The following is a 19688-nucleotide window of genomic DNA, read 5'->3' on the forward strand; positions in this document are numbered from 1 at the left end:
CTCGAAATACAATGTTCTTCCGCAATGATTATCCCATAGCTCCACCCCTTGATCTTACATGGTCTACTCTTTGGCCCAGGGAAATAATTTGGTTCATTTTCCCAATCCGTGCAAACACTCTAAACTTAGAATACACACAAATATAAACAAATACACAATACCACATATTTAGCCATTTCCCATCTATATTGATATTCAAGATAATATGTCTTCTATCTGTTAATACCTTCAGCACTTCCACTTGAATATCACATTCCAATCTTCATAGATGTGCAGTAGGGTAGATCTTGCCCTTAATGTCTATTGCTGCTGTCTAATCATATTGATTAGTTAATATTTTATTATAACCTTTATATCTTGAATCAACACACCAGCTTCCTGCAATATTTATCATTTCAAGATGACCACCTAAAAATGCCAGTTTATTATCCAGAACTTTTAAACCCATAGCATTAATAACTCCAACTCCTGCAAATCAGATTGATATATAAATATATAAGTTATATATTCTTATCCATTCGTTAACCCTTCAGTCATCCCACAGGGGATTGATTCCATTCCATAATACCAAATTTTATAATAGTTGATACCTTTATTAGACAAATATCCATACACTGAAAGGTAACATTCTATTATTATTATTATTATTATTATTATTATTATTATTCAGCCCAGTTTAGCATAAAACTCTGCTGATGTCAAGGAACAGAAAGATACAATCTCTCCCAGATAAGCTCCATTTCCTATCCCAATTATATTATCGGTTCCAACAGCTATATCAGAGATTAACTTTCCCTCCTCTTCTGTTTGCCTGCATCCAAACAGACTGGAGAGTCCGTGTCAGCTAAGACACAATGCCTCCATCACCTGTGGATGACAGGTGTATTCAATTACTCAGAAATCTGCTTTACACCTGAATCATGCCCAGCTGGATCTTGGTACAATCCGCCTGTATGAGCAATGAGAATCTGCAAATCCCGCCCAGGGACATTATTACCCACTCTTCAATAAAAAACAAAACATGGGAGAGAGACTGCACTTTGTGACGTATGCATGTCTCCTGAAACCACCAGCCCATTGTTGATCCTCAGGAGAACTTAGGGTAGGATCTGCAAACAGGACAGTAGGGAACAAGTTTGACAGACTTGGGTTGCCAGACAGAACTTGGCCTATTTATTTCGCTTCAGAGCCATCAATAGGTCGCTCTCATCATCTCACGCTGCGTGGCGGCCAGCTTAGGAAGGTTGCCAACTCCGCACAACAGTGTTTCATTTGGACAATGGAGTTAAAACCTCGATGTGCTCATTCAAAGGGTGACAATTTTCAGGGTTCTTTTAGGTAACAACGAATTATGGACAGGGCAATAGGGAGAGCCCCTGTCTATTTAAAACAGTCTTTGAAGGGTTTGCTATATCTTACCACCTCTGAAATATCAGAGCCATCTCCAGGCTCCTCTCATCGTCCCATGCTTCCACAGCAGCAGCTTGGCAGGCCGCCAACTCCTTGCCGGGCCACCAGCTCCTCTCCATGGTGCCTTGTTTGGGCGATGGAGACACCCCTGAGATGTGCTCTGCAGCTTGGGCACGGAGGGGTAGTGAAACACACTTCAAATCTGTAGGAGATAAATATTGCCTTCAATGTGCACACACATTCTCTTTGCCATCATTCTTTTTTTTTTTCCCTATCATTCCAAATTTCTGCCCCCTTTTCTCCTGAGGTTCAAAATTTCCCAAATCCTCACAGTGTCAGGGCTCCTGTAGCAATTACTGCTTGCCACGAGCCCTTCCTATTCTGCTTTTAACATTCCTTTTTTTCTTTATTCCACATACTATATCTTCAAAAAAACTTCCTAGAAAAACTTAAGACCTGGGATATAAAATAAAACTTTTCCTCTAATCAACCTTTAGTGAAGATCATCAGCCTGCTTAGAAGACATATCACCTCCCCTCAAGCCGGTGGGAGAGCCAATTCCCTTCCATGGTTTGCTGCTGTGAAGAGAAAAAAATTGCTCTTTAAAAACGAGGCTTTTTGCTTTTTTAAAAACGAGGCTTTTCTGTTTCCCCCGCTCCCCCTCCTTTCCATTCCTGCTAGCAAGCTTTTGTTAGAGATTGTGGCGATCTCCCTGCCACATTCCTTCAGTGAGCACGTTACTCCTTTACTACTTAACAAATGTCAATTAAGAAACAAACAAGGACTGTATTAGCTTCAAAAACAAACAAACAAACAAACAAGCAGCCCTCCTTTTAATGCAAAACACACTCACATTCACCTAAACCTTGCAGAGAAATAGACTTTTACAGCCCGTTCTATTGAATATACAAGCCTTGGCATACAAACAGTTTATAAAACACACTCACCCAACCCTAGGTTCAAACAGATTCCTCGAAAAGGAAGCTGGAGGACATAAAAACAAAACATATACAAAGGGACTGTCACTGTGCAGACACACGTCAATTTAAAATCCATCTGAGAAAGCTGCTGTTGTGCAGCCACATATACAAAAAAGCCAAGGGACAAGACAAAGGTCAACTTACAAGGATAAAAAAGAGATTGGGGAAAGCCAACCCCCCTTCATACACAGATAGAGCTTTGCAAGAGGGTTGACTTTAATGAAAATAAATCTTCTCTCCTCTATCCCAGCTCTTCACTGAGACCCGAAGTTCTGTCTTCGACACAAAACACAGTTGTGTTAAGGCAAAGAGAGAAAGGAAAAACAAACAAACAAACAAACCCACACACACACACACAGAGCCTGCAGCAACTTAGCCCCCTTTTGGCTAATTCCTGCTGGCACACACACAGTATCAGTGATCACTAATTATTGGAGGGGTTGTGAGGCCCCCTTCTTGTTCTTCCCTCTTGCTTAGATTGTTATGTAAGAGGGGCTATTTTACATAATAAAAACTAGAAATGAGAAAAACAACACAACAGGTAGATAAACAGGTGCAACTTGCTTCCAAAGTCAAAGAAACACACAACCAGAAGGTGTAAATTGTCATGGAGGTTTCAAAGACCATGCTCCCACAACAACGTGCACGCAGATAACCTGGCAGCCCGTAGCTCTTCCCCCTTCCAAGGCAGGGTCTGGGAATTTGAGGGGGATGCAGGGAACAAGCAGGTATACTGCTTGCTTTGGGGACACACAGTTCTATTCACACACTCTCTAAGGAGGTGGCAGCCCTCCCTTTTCACTTACTTAATGCCAAACGCTTGGGGCTGCCCTCTGCACCCCCTGTTCTGAATGAAATGCAAGCCTCAAACAGAAAAGAATCCTTCATAATTTTTGCAAAAAGCAATAAGGAGACATAATCATTCACAGAGATCTGGAAGAAATAGGAGGAAAGGCGGGTGCCACCTGCACCCCCACTCACTCACACACACATTGAGAGGGAAGGAGGAGGAGAGGTCAGGCAGTCCCTGTCTGCTAGACAACTGGAGTAAAAAATTTCCCTTCTCTCCAAGGATAACACTTGGAAAGAAAGCATGGAAATAATCTCTCCCGTCCAAGTTTTCAAACAGAGGCAACAGAAATTCACCCAGATAGGCTAATCTCCTAGAAACCCACACAGACCCACACATACAAAAATTTTACTTCACAAGACATACTGGATTAGCAGTCAAAACAGCCTCTTGTGGCATCACTGCAGACACAGACGGACTCATACAAAATCACACAGCACGGCATCTTTGAGAAACAGACAGGCACATACACACACAAGAGGAAATTCACAATATCATAACATTATTACAAATCATAAATTTTTACACAGCAACAAAAATTTCAATTGACCTGGGACACTCCCCCCACCTAACCAAATTTCTCTCACGCCAACATTCACATTAAAGACAAACATTTTGCCTTGCCAGTGACTCTGAGTCCTAGCGTCTCATTCACTCAAACCATTCATTGGAGTGTCCCCATACACCCATTCACTTGAACAAAGTAAACCTCCCCTCTATTCCCTTCTTCCCAAAAACCAGCGGCATTTGCTGCTCACTGCTGGCCCTGGCGGCACGCCATGTGCTCACTGCCAGGTTAAAGGCGGCACTCATTGCTCACTGCCTTTGCGGGGTTGATCAAGCCCTGTACCTCCCAACCTCTGGAGCTTACCTTTTCCCTCCAGATTTCCCCCCGTGCGGCCGCTCTCTTTCTCTCATCTCTTGCAGCGTCTCCACTCAAGAACGGAGTGGCTGGCTCCTCCTACAAACTGGTAGGTGCGCGCAGGAGCGCCAAGCCGAACTGAGCTGTTCGCCTTGCAGAGATGCCTCAGACCTAGTCCCTCAACCCCGGGGAACGCCAAATCCCGGAAAAGAGCCCCCAGGAAAATGTAGCCTTATTGCAGGCCTTTCCGTTAACCTTGGGTTCTTTGTTGCACCCGGGGGGGTGAGGGAGGAAGGAGTCAAAAAAAGACACTGAGGATTTGAAATAGAGAAAGAGTTTTTATTCCTGTCATTTAGAATGGCAGGAAGGCACCCGCGTGATAATTCACAGCGAACTGCCCCGAGCATCAGTTGCATACAGTTTATATAATCTTCAAACCCCTCATTCCCCCTCCCCAGGAATCTGCTTCTTGCACGTCACACCATTAGTAACATTCTTGAAAATTCCTGTTATCAAGGACTTATCTTCAAGGCAAAAGGTCTTGAGTTCGTTCCTGGTGCCTGCCTGTCTCCTTGAGTGGGCCCCTCTTGATCTATTCCTTTCCTGGCTTAATATGCCAGTAAGGAATGCACTACTAATCAAGGTTCATATCTATCAGAAAAGGTTTCATCTAAACAGGTTACAGAAAAGCTTTTACTTAAAGGGTTTCAGCCTTGAGTTCATTATTGGGTGAAAGTTCCTGTCTCACACTCTTATCTCAAAGTGGGGGTTAAGCAGCCCCTGGCTGCCCCTGGTACCTCCCGCCTTTTCCTCCAACCAGCAGGACCATCCATCAAAGAATTATCCTGTCTCTGGCTATCTGGCAACTCTTACATCCCTCGGCCAGGAATTCCTGTGCCATCCAGGGAAGGGGCGCTCCAGCGAAGGGGCGCTTTTCATTGACTAATGATATGCCAGAGAGGTATGCACTAAGAGAATAAGTTGCACAAAGACAGAGCTTACAGTAAAAGCTAAATATTATGCCAATAACATAGAAATATTAAAAAGGCCATGCAAATAGTATCAAATAAAAGCCAGGCAAATAGTATCAAATAAAAGGGGCTACAGACAAAAGCCAAAGTTTTACAAACTCAGGTAAAGTCTAAATACCATTTATAGAGAGGCTAGGAATGCTACACATCAGTAGAAGCTACATGTCAAATAAAAGAACTTAAAAAGCATTAGAGAGAGACACAAAGAATCTCAGTTTAAAAGACTTAAAAGGGAGAAAGAAGGAAGGTAAAAAGGGGACTTAAGAGAGACTTACATAGAGAAAGGAAAGTCAATTAAAAGGACTTAATTGCATAGGGAACAAGGTAAAAGGGGAACTTACATCAGGCTTTCCAGGAGGCTTTCAATATATAATCACAGAATAGAATCATAGGGCTGGAAGAGACCACAAGGGCCATCCAGTCCAACCCCCTGCCAAGCAGGAAACACAATCAAAGCATGCCTAACAAATGGCTATCAAGTCTCTGCTTAAAGACCTCCAAAGAAGGAGTCTCTCCTTGGTAGCAAATTAAAAGACTGTCTTTCAGAAGAAGAATCTACCTGTATTCAGGGAGGAGGGTCTCTTTCTTTTCCAGAAAAGGAAGATTTTCAGCCCAGAAATCCAGTTCAAAATTAATTAAAAAGCTCTCTCTCTCTCTCTGTTCAGAGACTGTCCTTCAGAGAAAACCAAATGCGCGGCTCTGAGCCACTAAAAAAAAACCTGACTTTCAGTTCAGCGAAAGTTGAAAGCTCTAGCCAAAAAGAATGCCATGCAGTACCAGGAGAAAGAGATAAGGTGAGGAGAGAGAAGAGGAGAAAGGGGGAGGAAGCCCCCTCCCTTAGCTGCCCGCTTCTGGATTAACAGTATGTCAGTAAAGAATGCATTAGCAGACGAGCTCTTAGCTAAAAACTTTTTTTTTCAACTTATACAGAGAGAGAAAGCTAACCAAGAAAGCTTGGTTACAAACAGACTTATAAACTTATAAACTGGAGAATTAAAACTCTCCCTCTTCAATTCTAGATTTTGATTATGTAAAAAATGATTTCCCCCCTATTACTCTATTACGTAATATGCTAATCCCCTATTACTCAGGGTTGCAAAACAAGGTTGGGTTCCAAAGTGCCACAGTCCCTTTCAGGAGCCAGCATTAATTGTTTATAGACGCCAATCTTGCAGAGACTTGGAGTAGGGGATGTTTCATTCTTTGCGGCTGGAGTTTCTAATGTTTAGGCAAGCAGATGCCAGGGCTCCTGACACCTTTGCAGACATCCTATCTCCCCACTTGTGTATTTAATGCCCTGCAATTTGCTCCTGGTGTGGGTTGAGTAGACACTTCCTTGGAATAATCAGCATTGTCACCGCCCACCCCTCTCTCTCATTTAACTCTTAGTTGCACGCGTTTGTGTTTCCATTTTATACTCCATTGCCCGTTTTGGTTATATGAGAGTGCACAAAGAGCGGTTGAAACACATGGCACTTGGTTTCTGCAGTTGGCAATGGCGGTTGTGGTTGTGTAGCAGTCACATAGAGCCAGAGATGACACAACAGCAGGCGCTGCACAGTGTTGCGGGCGAGAGAGGATGGTCAGGCAGTGGAGACAGAAGCTTGGATGAGTCAAACAACTTTGGGGGAGGACACACACTCCCTGTGCTCAAGAAGTAATATTTATATACATATCAAGTTGCATATATAGATCTAGTTGCATATAGGTCTACGGTAGTTGCATATGTGCCTGTGTATCCGTTTAAACCAAATATCTATTCACGCACACAAATAAGGAAATATCCCAAGCCACTCTGTTTACAGCCAACACATTTCCTGAAAGAGTAATCTGGACTCCAAGGGAACATGCAGTGCCAGCTCCAGATTTTTTGGGGGGTGGGGGAGCAAGCTTGGGCAAGATGCCCTCAGTGGGCCCCCTCCTTGAGTGGGTTCAGCAACCGTTCACTTTTTGCCCAGTCATTGCTCCCTGTATGTCTGCCCAGAGGAAAAGCACAAGGGAAGTGAAAGAAGCTATCTTCTTATCCTTCCACTCTTGGAATAGATTGTATGCCCAGAGATGGCAGGTGAACAGGCCAGAAGGCTCCAGTGGTTGATAGTGGATCCCTTGTGGAGATGGGCTTTGGCAGCTGCCCAGTTGTGCCTTCCACTGCTACAAGTTTAGTAGCTCCTTATGCCTGCATGAGCTACTGACAGCTCAAATGTTATAGCTCTTTCCGTTTGTGACATCCAGAATCTTCAGACTTGGACCACGCAGGATGCTGGTCTATGCACAATGCACAACCCGCTGGTCAACGTGCAATGACTGCAGCAATTTTTGTACTTCTTATTACGGTTATTCAAGGGTGAATTCACCCATTTTGCTCTCTGCATGGCAAGTCTAGTTATATGGCTCCCAGTGACTGGCAAAAGCCCCAACAAAGCTAAGGTTCTATCTATGGCAAGTAATTACAACCACACCTGGAAATCAGGAGGCAAAACACAAGGGTTGGGTGCAATTGCAGGGAGGGTCTTCGAAGGGTGGAATTCTATGCATGCTTACCAAGGCACATTGAAATGTGCAGAATTTGCTGCCAAGGAAGCATGAATGGGATCAGGCTGATGGACTCATACCAAGGTACCATTCAGCTAACCTTAATAGATGCTATACCGATTTACGTGCTGAGCTTAAATATTTGATTGCCAGTGCTGAATAGGACAGGAGCCTTTTGGCAATTTTTATTTCTTTGGCTGCTTGCCTTATATGGGAAAGTGCAGCGTTGTTGAGAGCAATTTTGAAATAAAAACACAATTGTGACACTGCAATGTAGAAATGTACAATATTGAGTTACAGGTAGCTGTATATTTTCATTAATCTGCCAGAGAATGGCACAGACTGGAAGCATCAGTGAGTCATGCTTCTTCATACCACGCACTGCCTTATTTGTAGTCCAGAAATGTGCATGGGCCATTCTTGTTTCTACTGTGTGCACATCCAAAGGCACTGAACTATGCACATTGTCTGAAAGTGGGTTGATCTTGATCATCGAATATGACTTTGGATTGCTTATGCACAGTGAATGTTTCAGGGGTTTTTTATGACAAGAACCTAGAGGGCTTGGATAAGCCTTCAGTAGGTGGTGCAGAGTTCAGGAGAACTCAAAAGCTTCCTTGCTGTTAATATTACCTGGCTCTAATTTCTCTAATGAACCAGCATGGTTTCCTGTGTGTCAGTATTGGGGTGCCCAGTGTAGTGCTGCCTGATGGCTATCATTCACCCCAAATATATGTGGAGCCAAGAGCTCAGAAATGCAAGAGCTCAGAAATTATACTACCGTATATCACCAAAAAGAAATTGTGGTTGTTATTTTTTGGGGGTGGGGTGGGGTAGGGGAGAATATGCCACTCATTCACAATTCCTCAGTGTCCTGGCAATGGTGCCATTTCACCTCCACCTCACTTCTGTACCTTTTCAGATATTTCAGAGAATAGACATTTAAAGGTGATTCCCACCATTTAAAGAAATGAAGCAAAATATGCTTTCTTCCCAGTCAAAACCCTCAGTGTCCTGGCAGCAAGTGCAGAAGGAAGTATCCTGTGCTATTTCAGCTTTCCACATTTACTAGTGGCTTCTGCTGTTTTGTGAAGCAGGTAGCAGAATTTCCATTATCCCCAAAGTATGTTTTGGTCTAATCACCTTTTTCCGCAGCCCATTGCTTCTCCCTGGTCATCACCCAGTGCTGATTTTCCCCAAGTGCTTCCCCTGTTTGATGTGCATGAGGATCAGTTCTGATTCTTAGCTTTGCTCAGATATTTTCATTTCAATCAGATAAATGCCCTCCTGCATTTGATCCCCTGGGCACCCTTTTCTCACCTTTGCTCACCTCTATTCTTTGGTGTCAATTCCAGAGAGGTTTTGAAGGCATGCCTCTCCTCTCTTTGCCCACATCAGCTTGTGTTTGATGAGTATTCTTCAAAGAGAGGAAAGGAGGAGGTGAAAAGAGTTGGAACCAAATGCTTGTCTTCAGACACCAGTGAAGTGGGGTGTGTGTGTGTGTGTGTGTGTGTGTGTTTCTGGCTCCCAAAGAGTCTGTAGCTGATCTGTTTTCTCCCAATGAAAGAATCAGAATCAGAGGAATCTTTATTTGCATCAGCCACTAACCGTAGCAGTAAAATGAAATACAATGTACTGAAAATAGAGGTAAAAACTTAACTATACAAAATACATTCTGGAGGTTTACATCAATAATCAAATTGCCCCTGCTCAATGTTTTGCAGTTTTTGCTGTCCCATGATTATCTTGATCTGCTAGAAGATATGACATATTAGCAATGGTTGAGAGACCTGGTATGGATATCAGTAGAGAGGTAATAAGCTCAGCCCTCAAATCTTTATAAAGAGTGCAAGCTAGAAGCACATGACCCACTGACTCAATACCACCATCTCCACATGGACATAAGCGTTTTTCCAGCGGATTTTTTTTTGAAATCGACCCTCAAGTACAGCTGAAGGCAGTATATTTAATCTTGCGTAAGTGAAACCACGTCTGAATTTTGGAATTGTTGGCAAAAAGGGTGCCAACGTCTCAAAATGACTATGTGGAAAATAATCATACCATGGACAAAATTTCCCAATGTTCTCTCCCAATGAAATACTTATTCACACACTATAAAACAGTCACTATGTTTTTCACTCCCACCTTTTCAGTGCTTAAACTAGAGGTCCAATTTGCAGCTTGCCCAAGGTAGCAGTTGGTCTAAGAAAAGAACCCATAACAATAAAGCCCGAAATCTAGCACTGTTTGTTTATTGCATCCTGTCCTATGAAAACAGAATCTCTCCCACCCCCTCCATTTGTCTGCAACACATGGCAGTGTTGCAGTTCTGTGCACACTTACTTGAGAGCAAAGCCTGCTGAACTCTTAAGTAAGCATGTCTAAGACTATGTTGCAGCGCCCATTACAAAGGAATTCTAAATATGGTTTGGTATTGGCAGAACCACTACTCTAACCAAAGCATTGCAGCTTTAGATCAGCAGATCCATAGTTTGCCCTGCTGCACGCACACACACACACACACACACACACACGACAGTCTGTAGGTAGTCACATTTCCTCTGGCTGCACAAATCAAGGAATTAGGAGTGTGCTGTTAGCATGCCAGACATTCTCCTGGACCTTGGTTTAGGAACTGGGAAAACTCTGTAAGTTCCAGGTCTTACGTGGAATGAAGTTATTCAAGCCCTCGTTTCCTCGTTTCCTACCTCTTTAAGCACGAGCACAAAACCAACCGCAGTCATGAACAAGTTTTTTGAGAATGAATGATGTATGAATTTGTTTTTGCTTGCCTCGAATCAAAAAAGCTTTGCTAGCTTGTGCTAGCCGGAAGGAGTGTGCGTGCGCCTGCGTCTTATATGAGCGCACTGTCCGCTTCCATGATATTTTAACTTTCGTCTGTGTTGATGCATTTTTTATGTGTGGTAACCTGTCCTAAAACAATTCTACGAAGAAGGGGAGAATACACATCTTTAAAAAATAAATTCAAAATAATGCTGTGTAAGGTGTATCAGAGAAAACCCAGCACATCTGCTGTGATTCAGATCACACTCCCTGTCCCGACAGACACAGTTCAGAGATGAGAGTAACAGGTTCATTCTGTTATGCAACATTCAAGCCAGCCAGCCAAGCCTTTATTTATACATACATACATACATACATACATACATACATACGTACATACCCTGACCATCTGGTTTTGTTTCCCCAGCCACTCTGGGCATCTCCCAACAGAATTAAAAGCGCAATAAAACATCAAACATAGAAAACTTCCCTAAACATTCTCACTAACCAGCACGATCTGAACAGAAATTTCTTCCTGATCTTAGATACGGCAGTCGCCTAACAGAGCCTTCCCGAGTCCCCTTCATTTTTTAAAATAAAAAATAAAGAAAGAAACTGTGCAGACAAGAAGCAGGCCATTCAATACTGTTTTGTTTGTTTTCTTCCCCTTATCTCACTGAGCAGTGTGAAGCTTTGACCTGAAAGCCACAGGGATATTGCAGCCTGTAGACTGGCAGATGTAACATTCCTGACTTACATAAATCACTCTCTTTTGTCACTGCTGGCATAAGGCCAGTGAGTGTTCTAATTATTGAATGGCTTTTATAGCCCCATTACTTATAATCACTTTTGGTCTACAGCTGGGAGGCCAGGATGGAGCAGAACGAAGTAATATAGCACAAAATGTTACCATTTGTTATCTGCTCCTGCGATTAGGGTTATGCCAGCAGCAAGAGTTTAGATGCTTGATGTTGTGTTAATCTTTTTTAAAAAATGCACCCCAAAACCCCCAACATTATTGGATGCTGCTGTTCTGAACCGGGTGACTGCATCTGAGCAGTTATCAATATATGTTGAGTACTGCTAGCTAGGGATCACGGGAGTTGTTGGCCAAAAACATCTGGAGGGCCGAGGTTGAGGAAGCCTGCACTAGAAAGATGACCCTTGGGGTCCTTTCCAGCTCCATTTTTCTATGTTTTTTTCTGCTTCAACAATATTTCCTTATGTTCCTATCATTTTATGTAATTGTATTTTGTATAAATTATAAAAATTATAAATGAAACATGTTCTGTTTACAAACAAAACATTTAAATAGCTACCTTTCTACTGGTAGGATGGGGGGCATGGTTGTAGCCAGGATTTTTGTTAGGGGGGGCAGAACCTCAAATTTGTATTGATTTGTATTTTTACTTATGGGGTGGGGGAGCAACTGCCCCCTCTTGGCTACGCCCATGGGGGCGCAGGAAGGAAACAAGGTCGGAAGGGGGCCATGGTTGGAAAAAGTTTGGAAACACTGATGTAATTTATTCCAGATGGGATTAATCTTGAAGTTTGCTGCCTTCTGATTTAGCAGCATCTCCCACTTTTCTTTCAAGAAACATCCCATCTGGAGTGTTGCCAATGAATGATGTTCTGTATTAGCTTCCAGTAGCCTTCTAGGTATAATTATAAAGATGCTGGTTTAGACTTAGAAAGCCACAAATTGCTTGACCCTTGCAGGACTACCTCTCTCCATGTGTTCCATTTCTCTCTCTCTCTCTCTCTCTCCTTTTTCATTAGCTTAGCTTACATTGTGCAACAAATCTGTGAGTTTCGTTGGGTGAGGTAGGGAGCTTGGCTTGCTCAAGGTAATTAAAATAGATTAATAGTTGAAGAGGCATTTGAGCTGGAGTTCCCTACATTCATACCATTTTCTAGCTTCATCAAGGCAACTATGTAGCACTCAAGTGTAGCAGTTAGGAAAAATAGCTTTTCATAAAAAGGTTTAAGCGAAATGGATGATTAGTGTTTTTGGTAGTTATCTTTTGGTTTGCATTCTCAGACGCGTTCAGTCCACCTGCACCTAAAAGCATCATCATTATTTTGTTAAGTGTTTGACAAGGTTAGCATGTAAATTATTACACTCAATGAATAAGAATAAGAATGTTATTATTTATATGCTGCCCATCTGACTGGGTTGCCGCAGCCACTCTGGGCAGCTCCCAACAAAATATTAAAAACACAATAAGGCATCAAACATTAAAAATTTTCCTATATGGGGCTGCCTTCAGATGTCTTCTAAAAGTCAAATAGTTGTTTATTTCCTTGATATCTGATGGGAAGGTGTTCCACGGGGCAGGCGCCACTACCAAGAAGGCCCTCTGCCTGGTTCCATGTAACCTTACAGTGAAGGAAACACCAGAAGGCCCTGGATGCTGGACCACAATGTCCAGGCTGAATGATTAGTATAGAGACGCTCCTTCAGGTATACAGGCCGAGACTGACCTAGAATTCTTATTTTTCCTTTGACAAAAAAATAACTACCGTTAACGTTTTAATGTGGGGGGTGGGGTCTGGGAATATGTGCACACACATATTTATTGTATCTGTCACCTAGGTTTGCAGACTGCCCTTCATCACTCATTATAGTGATCTCAGATGGGTTTCCAGAATGTCATGAAAAGAAGAAGAAGAAAAAGAGTTTGGATTTGATATCCCGCTTTATCACTACCTGAAGGAGTCTCAAAGCGGCTAACATTCTCCTTTCCCTTCCTCTCCCACAACAAACACTCTGTGAGCTGAGTGGGGCTGAGAGACTTCAAAGAAGTGTGACTAGCCCAAGGTCACCCAGCCGCTGCATGTGGAGGAGCGGAGACGCGAACCTGGTTCACCAGATTACAAGTCTACCACTCTTAACCACTACACAACACAGTTACGAAATATACAAGCTGATAAAACAATGACGGAAACTAATTAAGAAATGTAAGTGCCTTGGCTTTCACCCTTGGGCACAATACTTGAGACTCTTGGCTCCAGGAAACCCAAAAGCTTTATTCCGTAAGTCAGCACAGAGTCTCAGCATTAGCTCAAAATACAGGATGTACAGTACTGCTCAAAGATCCATTTGCAAAGTTCCAGGGTGCAGAACTAGGCATGAGCAAAGACATTGTCCCAACACCTAATGTGCCCCCACCCTGCTCCACGTTTAAAGAGGAGTGGGACAAAGCCTGCCCTTCATTTTTGTCCTAAGTGAGCAGACCGAGCTTGCAAACAAGTGCTTCTGCCATGATGGTGTGGCTGCTGGGGCTGTTTGTGACAGTGCAGACAATCATGATGGGCCCAGTTCTCTTGACTTTCCCTTCTCCTCCAGTTCACCAGGTCCTGCCAATCGGCCAACTGCCTCTTCAGCTACCCTGAGAAACTCATTCTTCCGAGGTGGGATAGGAACTGACTCAACCAACTCCTCCTCCCTTGTCTGACCATGGCAGGGTGGAAATAGATAACCTTCTATATCATTTTTGTATGGTTCTGTGTTTATATGCTGGATGGCTTCTGGATAGCTTCATTTTTCAGTAGAATTTTGTCCTGCAGCCTTGAATGCCATTTGGCATCGTGGCGGCATATAAATCTTTAAACCAATTAAATCGTAGAATCTGTCCATAACCTTCAATTGGAGATGATTCAAACTGCTACTGGAAAGTAGTTTATTGCAATGGCAGGATTGAACTGAGGGCTTCAGACAGGATAACCTATATAGGCTTAGGGCTTCAGTGCTTGCAATCTGACCATCCACTGTGCTGAGTTCATTATGGTTCTGGAACATAGAATCATAGAATAGCAGAGTTGGAAGGGACCACGAGGGTCATCTAGTTCAGGGGTCAGCAAACCTACCCAACCTCGGGCCGGTTCCTCCATCGCCGATTGCGCGGAGGGCGGGGGAGCGAACCCATGGCCCTGAGATTGAGAGTCTTATGTTCTCATGCTCTACCAACTGTTTTCCTCTCATTTGCTTGTGAGGAGGGGCATGTCAGCTGGGGAAATTACAGTGGCAGTGCAGTGTTAGTGGCAAGTTGTTTTGTTATGAGAAGACTCAGGTGTCTTCTGCCCATAGCCACATAGGAGCCACTCTTCTGTAATGTTATCCTGCGCTGCTGGGAGCATTATGTGAATGGTGGAAACCTGTGAGTCTTTCCTAAACAATGGTCACTCAAGGTCCAAGCAGTGTGCTGCAGCCACATATTTACATCATTTCCTGAAAACCCACAGTTGGAAAGGTTTGAGCCTCACGTTGGACAAAAAGATTCCTGCATTGCAGGGGGTTGGATTAAATCAGGGTTTCCCAAATTTAGGGTTCTTGGATTAAAGTTCCCATCATCCATGACCATTGGTCCTGCTACCTAGGGATGATGGGAATTGTAGTCCCCCCCAAAAAAAAACCAGCTGGAGACCCATCTCTGGAAAACCCTGGACTAGAAAATCCTCATGGTCCCTTCCAACTTTACAATTATATGAAAGGTAGCTCCCATGTGGCTGTGACTGGGGGGAGGGCACCCCTGTTCCATATAAGGCAAAGCAAATGTACTTATTTTCACTGGAAAACTCTTGGAGCACGTACAGTAAAACTGGAATGGGGTGGCGGTGGGATTTGCAAAGGTATCTTGAATCCTGTGGGAGTTTGCATTAGTGGAACAATTTCATTTCAGCTTAATTATTTCGCGTGCCTGGAGAATGAATTTGCTGGGCCCTTGTGGGACTCTTGGAAGTGTAAAAATAGATGAGTATGTGACAAAGAGAAGTGTTGCTTAATTGTTCCCCTTATCCCCCCCCCCCTTTTGGGGGGGTTGACTGATCCCATGCCCTGCTAGGAGCTCATTAGTGGGAATTCAACAGGACTAATAAAAATGTCTCTTTCGCAAATCCCAGAACAGTGATTAGTCCTGGAAGTCTCTAATGGAGTTCTGTTCCTATAGAAAAACTTAGAAGATCCTTGATTTTTTTTTTTTAATTAAGTGTTTCAAATACATATTTTTAACTACAGCACATTAAGTCCCTGCTGGTCTATGACCAAAATAACTAATGAGTACATTTATTGATGTATATGATTATGAACATAGAAGAAAAAGAAGAAGCTATATATGATTTATATCCTGCATAAATTGTGTGTGCTGATACTGCACAATTTCGCCTTTGAATATTTCACCTACTTGTACAAACATCCCATGACACTGTAATATATTTGACTTAAAAGAAACCTATACATCCTTCTTTGTCACCAGAAAAACTGAGATGCAATTGCAGCTTAGATATTAGGCACTATTAAATCAAGAAACCCATTGCTTGGTCAAGCTACCGTTAATATGTGCAGACTGCTATTAGTTTAGCAGACTGGTGTTGGAAACGAATTGTTAGGAAGCATAGCCAATTCTTCAGCTGGTAATCTTTCAAACTTTCACTAGAAATGTTACTGTTTCAACCCACTGGGTAGATTTGGTCATAATGGGTGGTATTCAGCTAAGTTTAGACCCACTCAAATTAATGAATGTGACTAAACTAGGGTCATTGATTTCAATAGGTCTCCCTGAGTAGAACTTAGTGGTTTAGCTTTGCCTCCCCCCCCCCTTCATGTGTGTGCTGGTTTTGGTGCTCTGTTCTTGGTTCATTTACACCAGAGTTTTGTCTCAAATGGGGAGATCTGGCTTAATGTCTGCTTATCATCTAGGACAGTGTTTCCCAACCTTGCGTCTCCAGCTGTTTTTGGACTACAGTTTGTATCACCCCTGACCACTGGTCCTGCTAGCCTGGGATGATGGGAGTTGTAGTCCAAAAACAGCTGGAGGCCCAAGTTTGGGAAACACTGATCTAGGATATGAAACCTGGAGGCCTGTCTAAGTCAAAGCAGTGGATGTTTAGACTTTACCCAGACCTAGTTGCTGTGGAGGTTGCAAATGTTAGTTTATTTGAGTTTTTCCCAACTAAAGACCAGGCAGATCTGCTACGTTAATCTGTGTGTCCAGCCTTCCTTTTTACCCAAGCCTTGGGCTGTGTAGAAGAAGAAATGCTCTCCCTTTTAAAATATTTCCCCCATCATCATTTTGTCTATGTCGTTTTTTCTCCCAGTGCAGAAAAAAATATGTGCTATTAGGAGAGAGGGTGATAATCCCTTTAGCACCAGCAGGAAGGAAGAGGGGTTGTAAAGCCAGGGAGATTTCATGTTTGCAGCAAGTTATTTTTGGTAATTAGCCATTTACAGAAAAGACGCATGAAAGCAGCATACCATAATTCAGAGGAACTGCAAATTGCAAGCCTAATGTTAGCTAGAGCTGGCAATGTTAATCCCTTCTCTGCTCAACTTGTGATTTCTTTCTTTTTCTTGCAGGAAGTCGTCTGAACAAAGATCTGAGACATTATCTCAACCAGAGGTTTCAGAAAGGATCTCCAGATCACGAGCTGCAACAGACTATTAGAGATAACCTTTATCGCCACGCTGTGCCTTGTAAGTAGCTAACAATTCATCTAGTGAATTTAGTATAATAAAACTAAAAACCAACAAACAACCCTTTGGTGCTAAGATGACAGCCAATGGGGCTGCTGTGTGGAGACCTGGGTTTTTTTTGTTTAATTTTCTTACTAGGAAGTGATGCTTGCTTCCGGTGGTGGTTAAGAAAATGCTGGATTTGCTTTGTCTCCAGTTGCACAAAGTGCTTGGATGGAGAAGGTTAAGAAATTAGGGAGCAACAGCCTAGTGGTTAAAGCACATGGTTCGCCTATTGTTGTTGTTGTTTACAGGAGTCGTTTCGTCGTGTCCGACTCTTTGTGACCCCATGGACCAGACCCCATGGTTTGCCTATAGGAGGTCCCAAATTAAATCCCTGACATCACCTGTTTAAAAGATCAAGTAGCAGGTGATGGGAAGGACCTTTGCGTTAGACCATGGAAGGCTACTGATGACAGTGGGCTAGATTGAACAATTACCTGGCCCAATATTTGGCAGCATCAAATGTTCCATAGTGAATGTGGATCAATGAAGAGAGCTTCATAAGTTCCTGTTAACAATATGAAAAACGTTGGTTTTGACCTAAAAGCTGCCTTTGGCTCAAAAGTCACCTTTCACCCCAAACCAACAATTTGGTTACTTCTCCCCCAGTATACTTGGATATCTGTGGAGAGCCCTTCAGTTTGAACCAAAAAAAATGTATAAAGGCAGGATAGATGCCCTGCAAGTTGGAACCTTCTCAATACTCAATCCTGACTCTTTTGCAAAGCGTATCTCCTTTCTCTTGACAGGCCAGCTTTTACAGAGTTGGTGTTAAACTTTGGTCCAATTTCCTGACGTTTCCTTACCTGCTAATTTTCACATTTTATGTGGTCTTTCACACAGTTTAAAAGCCACTTCTGGAAATGTTGCAGAATCTAGCATAGGTTTAGTACTCACCTCTGTTTTAATTGTTTCCAGAAAAAAGGCAAATACGTTTGCAACCCCGTCAACTCAGAAAAATGCAGGAGTTTTGTGTTGTAACTTTCCCACGATTTTTATGATCTGCCGCCCATGTGACACGGTTTTGTTTTGTTTTGTTTTGTTTTGTTTACAAAACTAGTAACAGAACATAATAAACATAATATAACATAATGCAAAATAACAAAGTAACAGAACATGGAATCACCTGACAACCTAACATAACTTAGCACTAACATAACATAACATAACATAACATAACATAACATAACAACATAACATCAATTGACAAAACAATACATTACATTACATAACTTAGCTTAACAAATCTTAACATATACTGTATTAACATAGAGACAAATAAAAAGAGGGTTGGGGAAATATGGGGTGGGAAAGAGGGGTAAATGGTAAATGGGGTATGGGGGAAGGAAAGGGTGGAAATAAACATACATTAAACTTTGAACAATAAACAAAAAGACAAATTTAACTTCCGTTTGTACTCTTTACTTCTTTATCTTAACCATTTTTTAACACACAGGTCTAATTATATGAATATATATTCCTTAGGTCATTTCCAATAACATGCTAGTATTCTATTTATACACAAGAGTCACCTTGATTCTACCAGGAGATTTTGATATTATTATATTGGTTTAGGTAATTCGAGAAAGTTTCCCATTCTTTTTGTACCTTTTGAATCAGATATCCTCTAATTGTCCCCGTCATTACGGCTAGCTGTATATACTCCGTCATGAGTATATGTGACACGGTTTTGGGTGGTATCCTGGCATACAGTTCTTTCCTGCCCTTTAAAATTCAGCATGGCGTAGTAGTAGCCTATATTGATTTAAAAGGCACCGTTCCGTAATGCAACAGGTACTGCAATGTAGAAGGAATGTTATAACAAAAACAAAACAAAACCCTGATACAATAAAGCCCCACACCTGAATGCAGCCATATTACTTGCAAAAGCAGAATGACTTGTGTCCCCACAATGCAACTTGCTCACCCTTTCCTCCCTTCCCATGCCTCTGTACACACCAAATATGCTCCAGAGGGTAGCAGGAGCCCCCAGAGTACCGTATTTTTCCGTGTATAACACACCCCCTGTATAACATGCCCCCTATTTGGGGGGGACTCCAAATTAAGAAAGTGGGGGGAGATAGCTCAGACTTGTTCAGCTTTTTTTTTGGGAGGGGGGAAGATTGCCAAGAGTTGTTGAGCTTTTTGGGGAGGGACTGCTGAAAATCGCTCAACTCCACGCCTCGCCAAAGCAACCAATCATCAGTCCACTCACCACTGGCAGCCACCAATCACCTGCCCAATTGCCGCAGCGATGGCCAATCGACACCAACCCTTGTCACAGCCACCAATCACCACTGACAATCTCCTGCTCGCTGCACCAACCAATCCCCAGTCCACCCTATGTACTATCTGTGTATAAGACGCCCCCCCCCCAATTTTTCACATTATTTTATAATTCAAAAACCTCATCCTATACACAGAAAAGTACAGTATATTTTGGGGAGCGCATCAAGAGGGGAGGCAGAAAAGGGAGCAGAATTCCATTGCTGAACAGAAGCACTCGTTCAGTTACTTTCGTAGCATACAAACCAATTAATTTTTAAAAACGTGTTACATGTTTAAGGCTTTTATATGAATTAGGTATTTTTATCATTGTATTCTAAATGTGTTACTTTCCTTACCCCTTTTTAAAGGCAACATGGGCTACACATTTTTTTATATATAAAAAAACAACAAGACGCTGAATTGTTTTCATTTGGTCAGCTGTACTTAGTGTCAGATT

The 19688-nt window shown here is 42.5% G+C and overlaps 1 protein-coding gene across 28 annotated transcripts in view; it reads left to right on the forward strand.

The window, feature by feature from the left end:
- MAGI1 (membrane associated guanylate kinase, WW and PDZ domain containing 1) overlaps window positions 1-19688 on the forward strand; it is a 464153-nt gene that overhangs the window by 230178 nt on the left and 214287 nt on the right. For all 28 annotated transcript variants that reach the window (XM_033141285.1, XM_033141282.1, XM_033141284.1 and 25 more), the window contains exon 2: window positions 16805-16921. In XM_033141285.1, the coding sequence (XP_032997176.1) occupies window positions 16805-16921 (117 nt within the window). The remainder of the gene's footprint in view (window positions 1-16804; window positions 16922-19688) is intronic.

This window comes from Lacerta agilis, chromosome 2 (assembly GCF_009819535.1).
Source record: "Lacerta agilis isolate rLacAgi1 chromosome 2, rLacAgi1.pri, whole genome shotgun sequence".
Lineage (NCBI taxonomy): Eukaryota > Metazoa > Chordata > Lepidosauria > Squamata > Lacertidae > Lacerta > Lacerta agilis.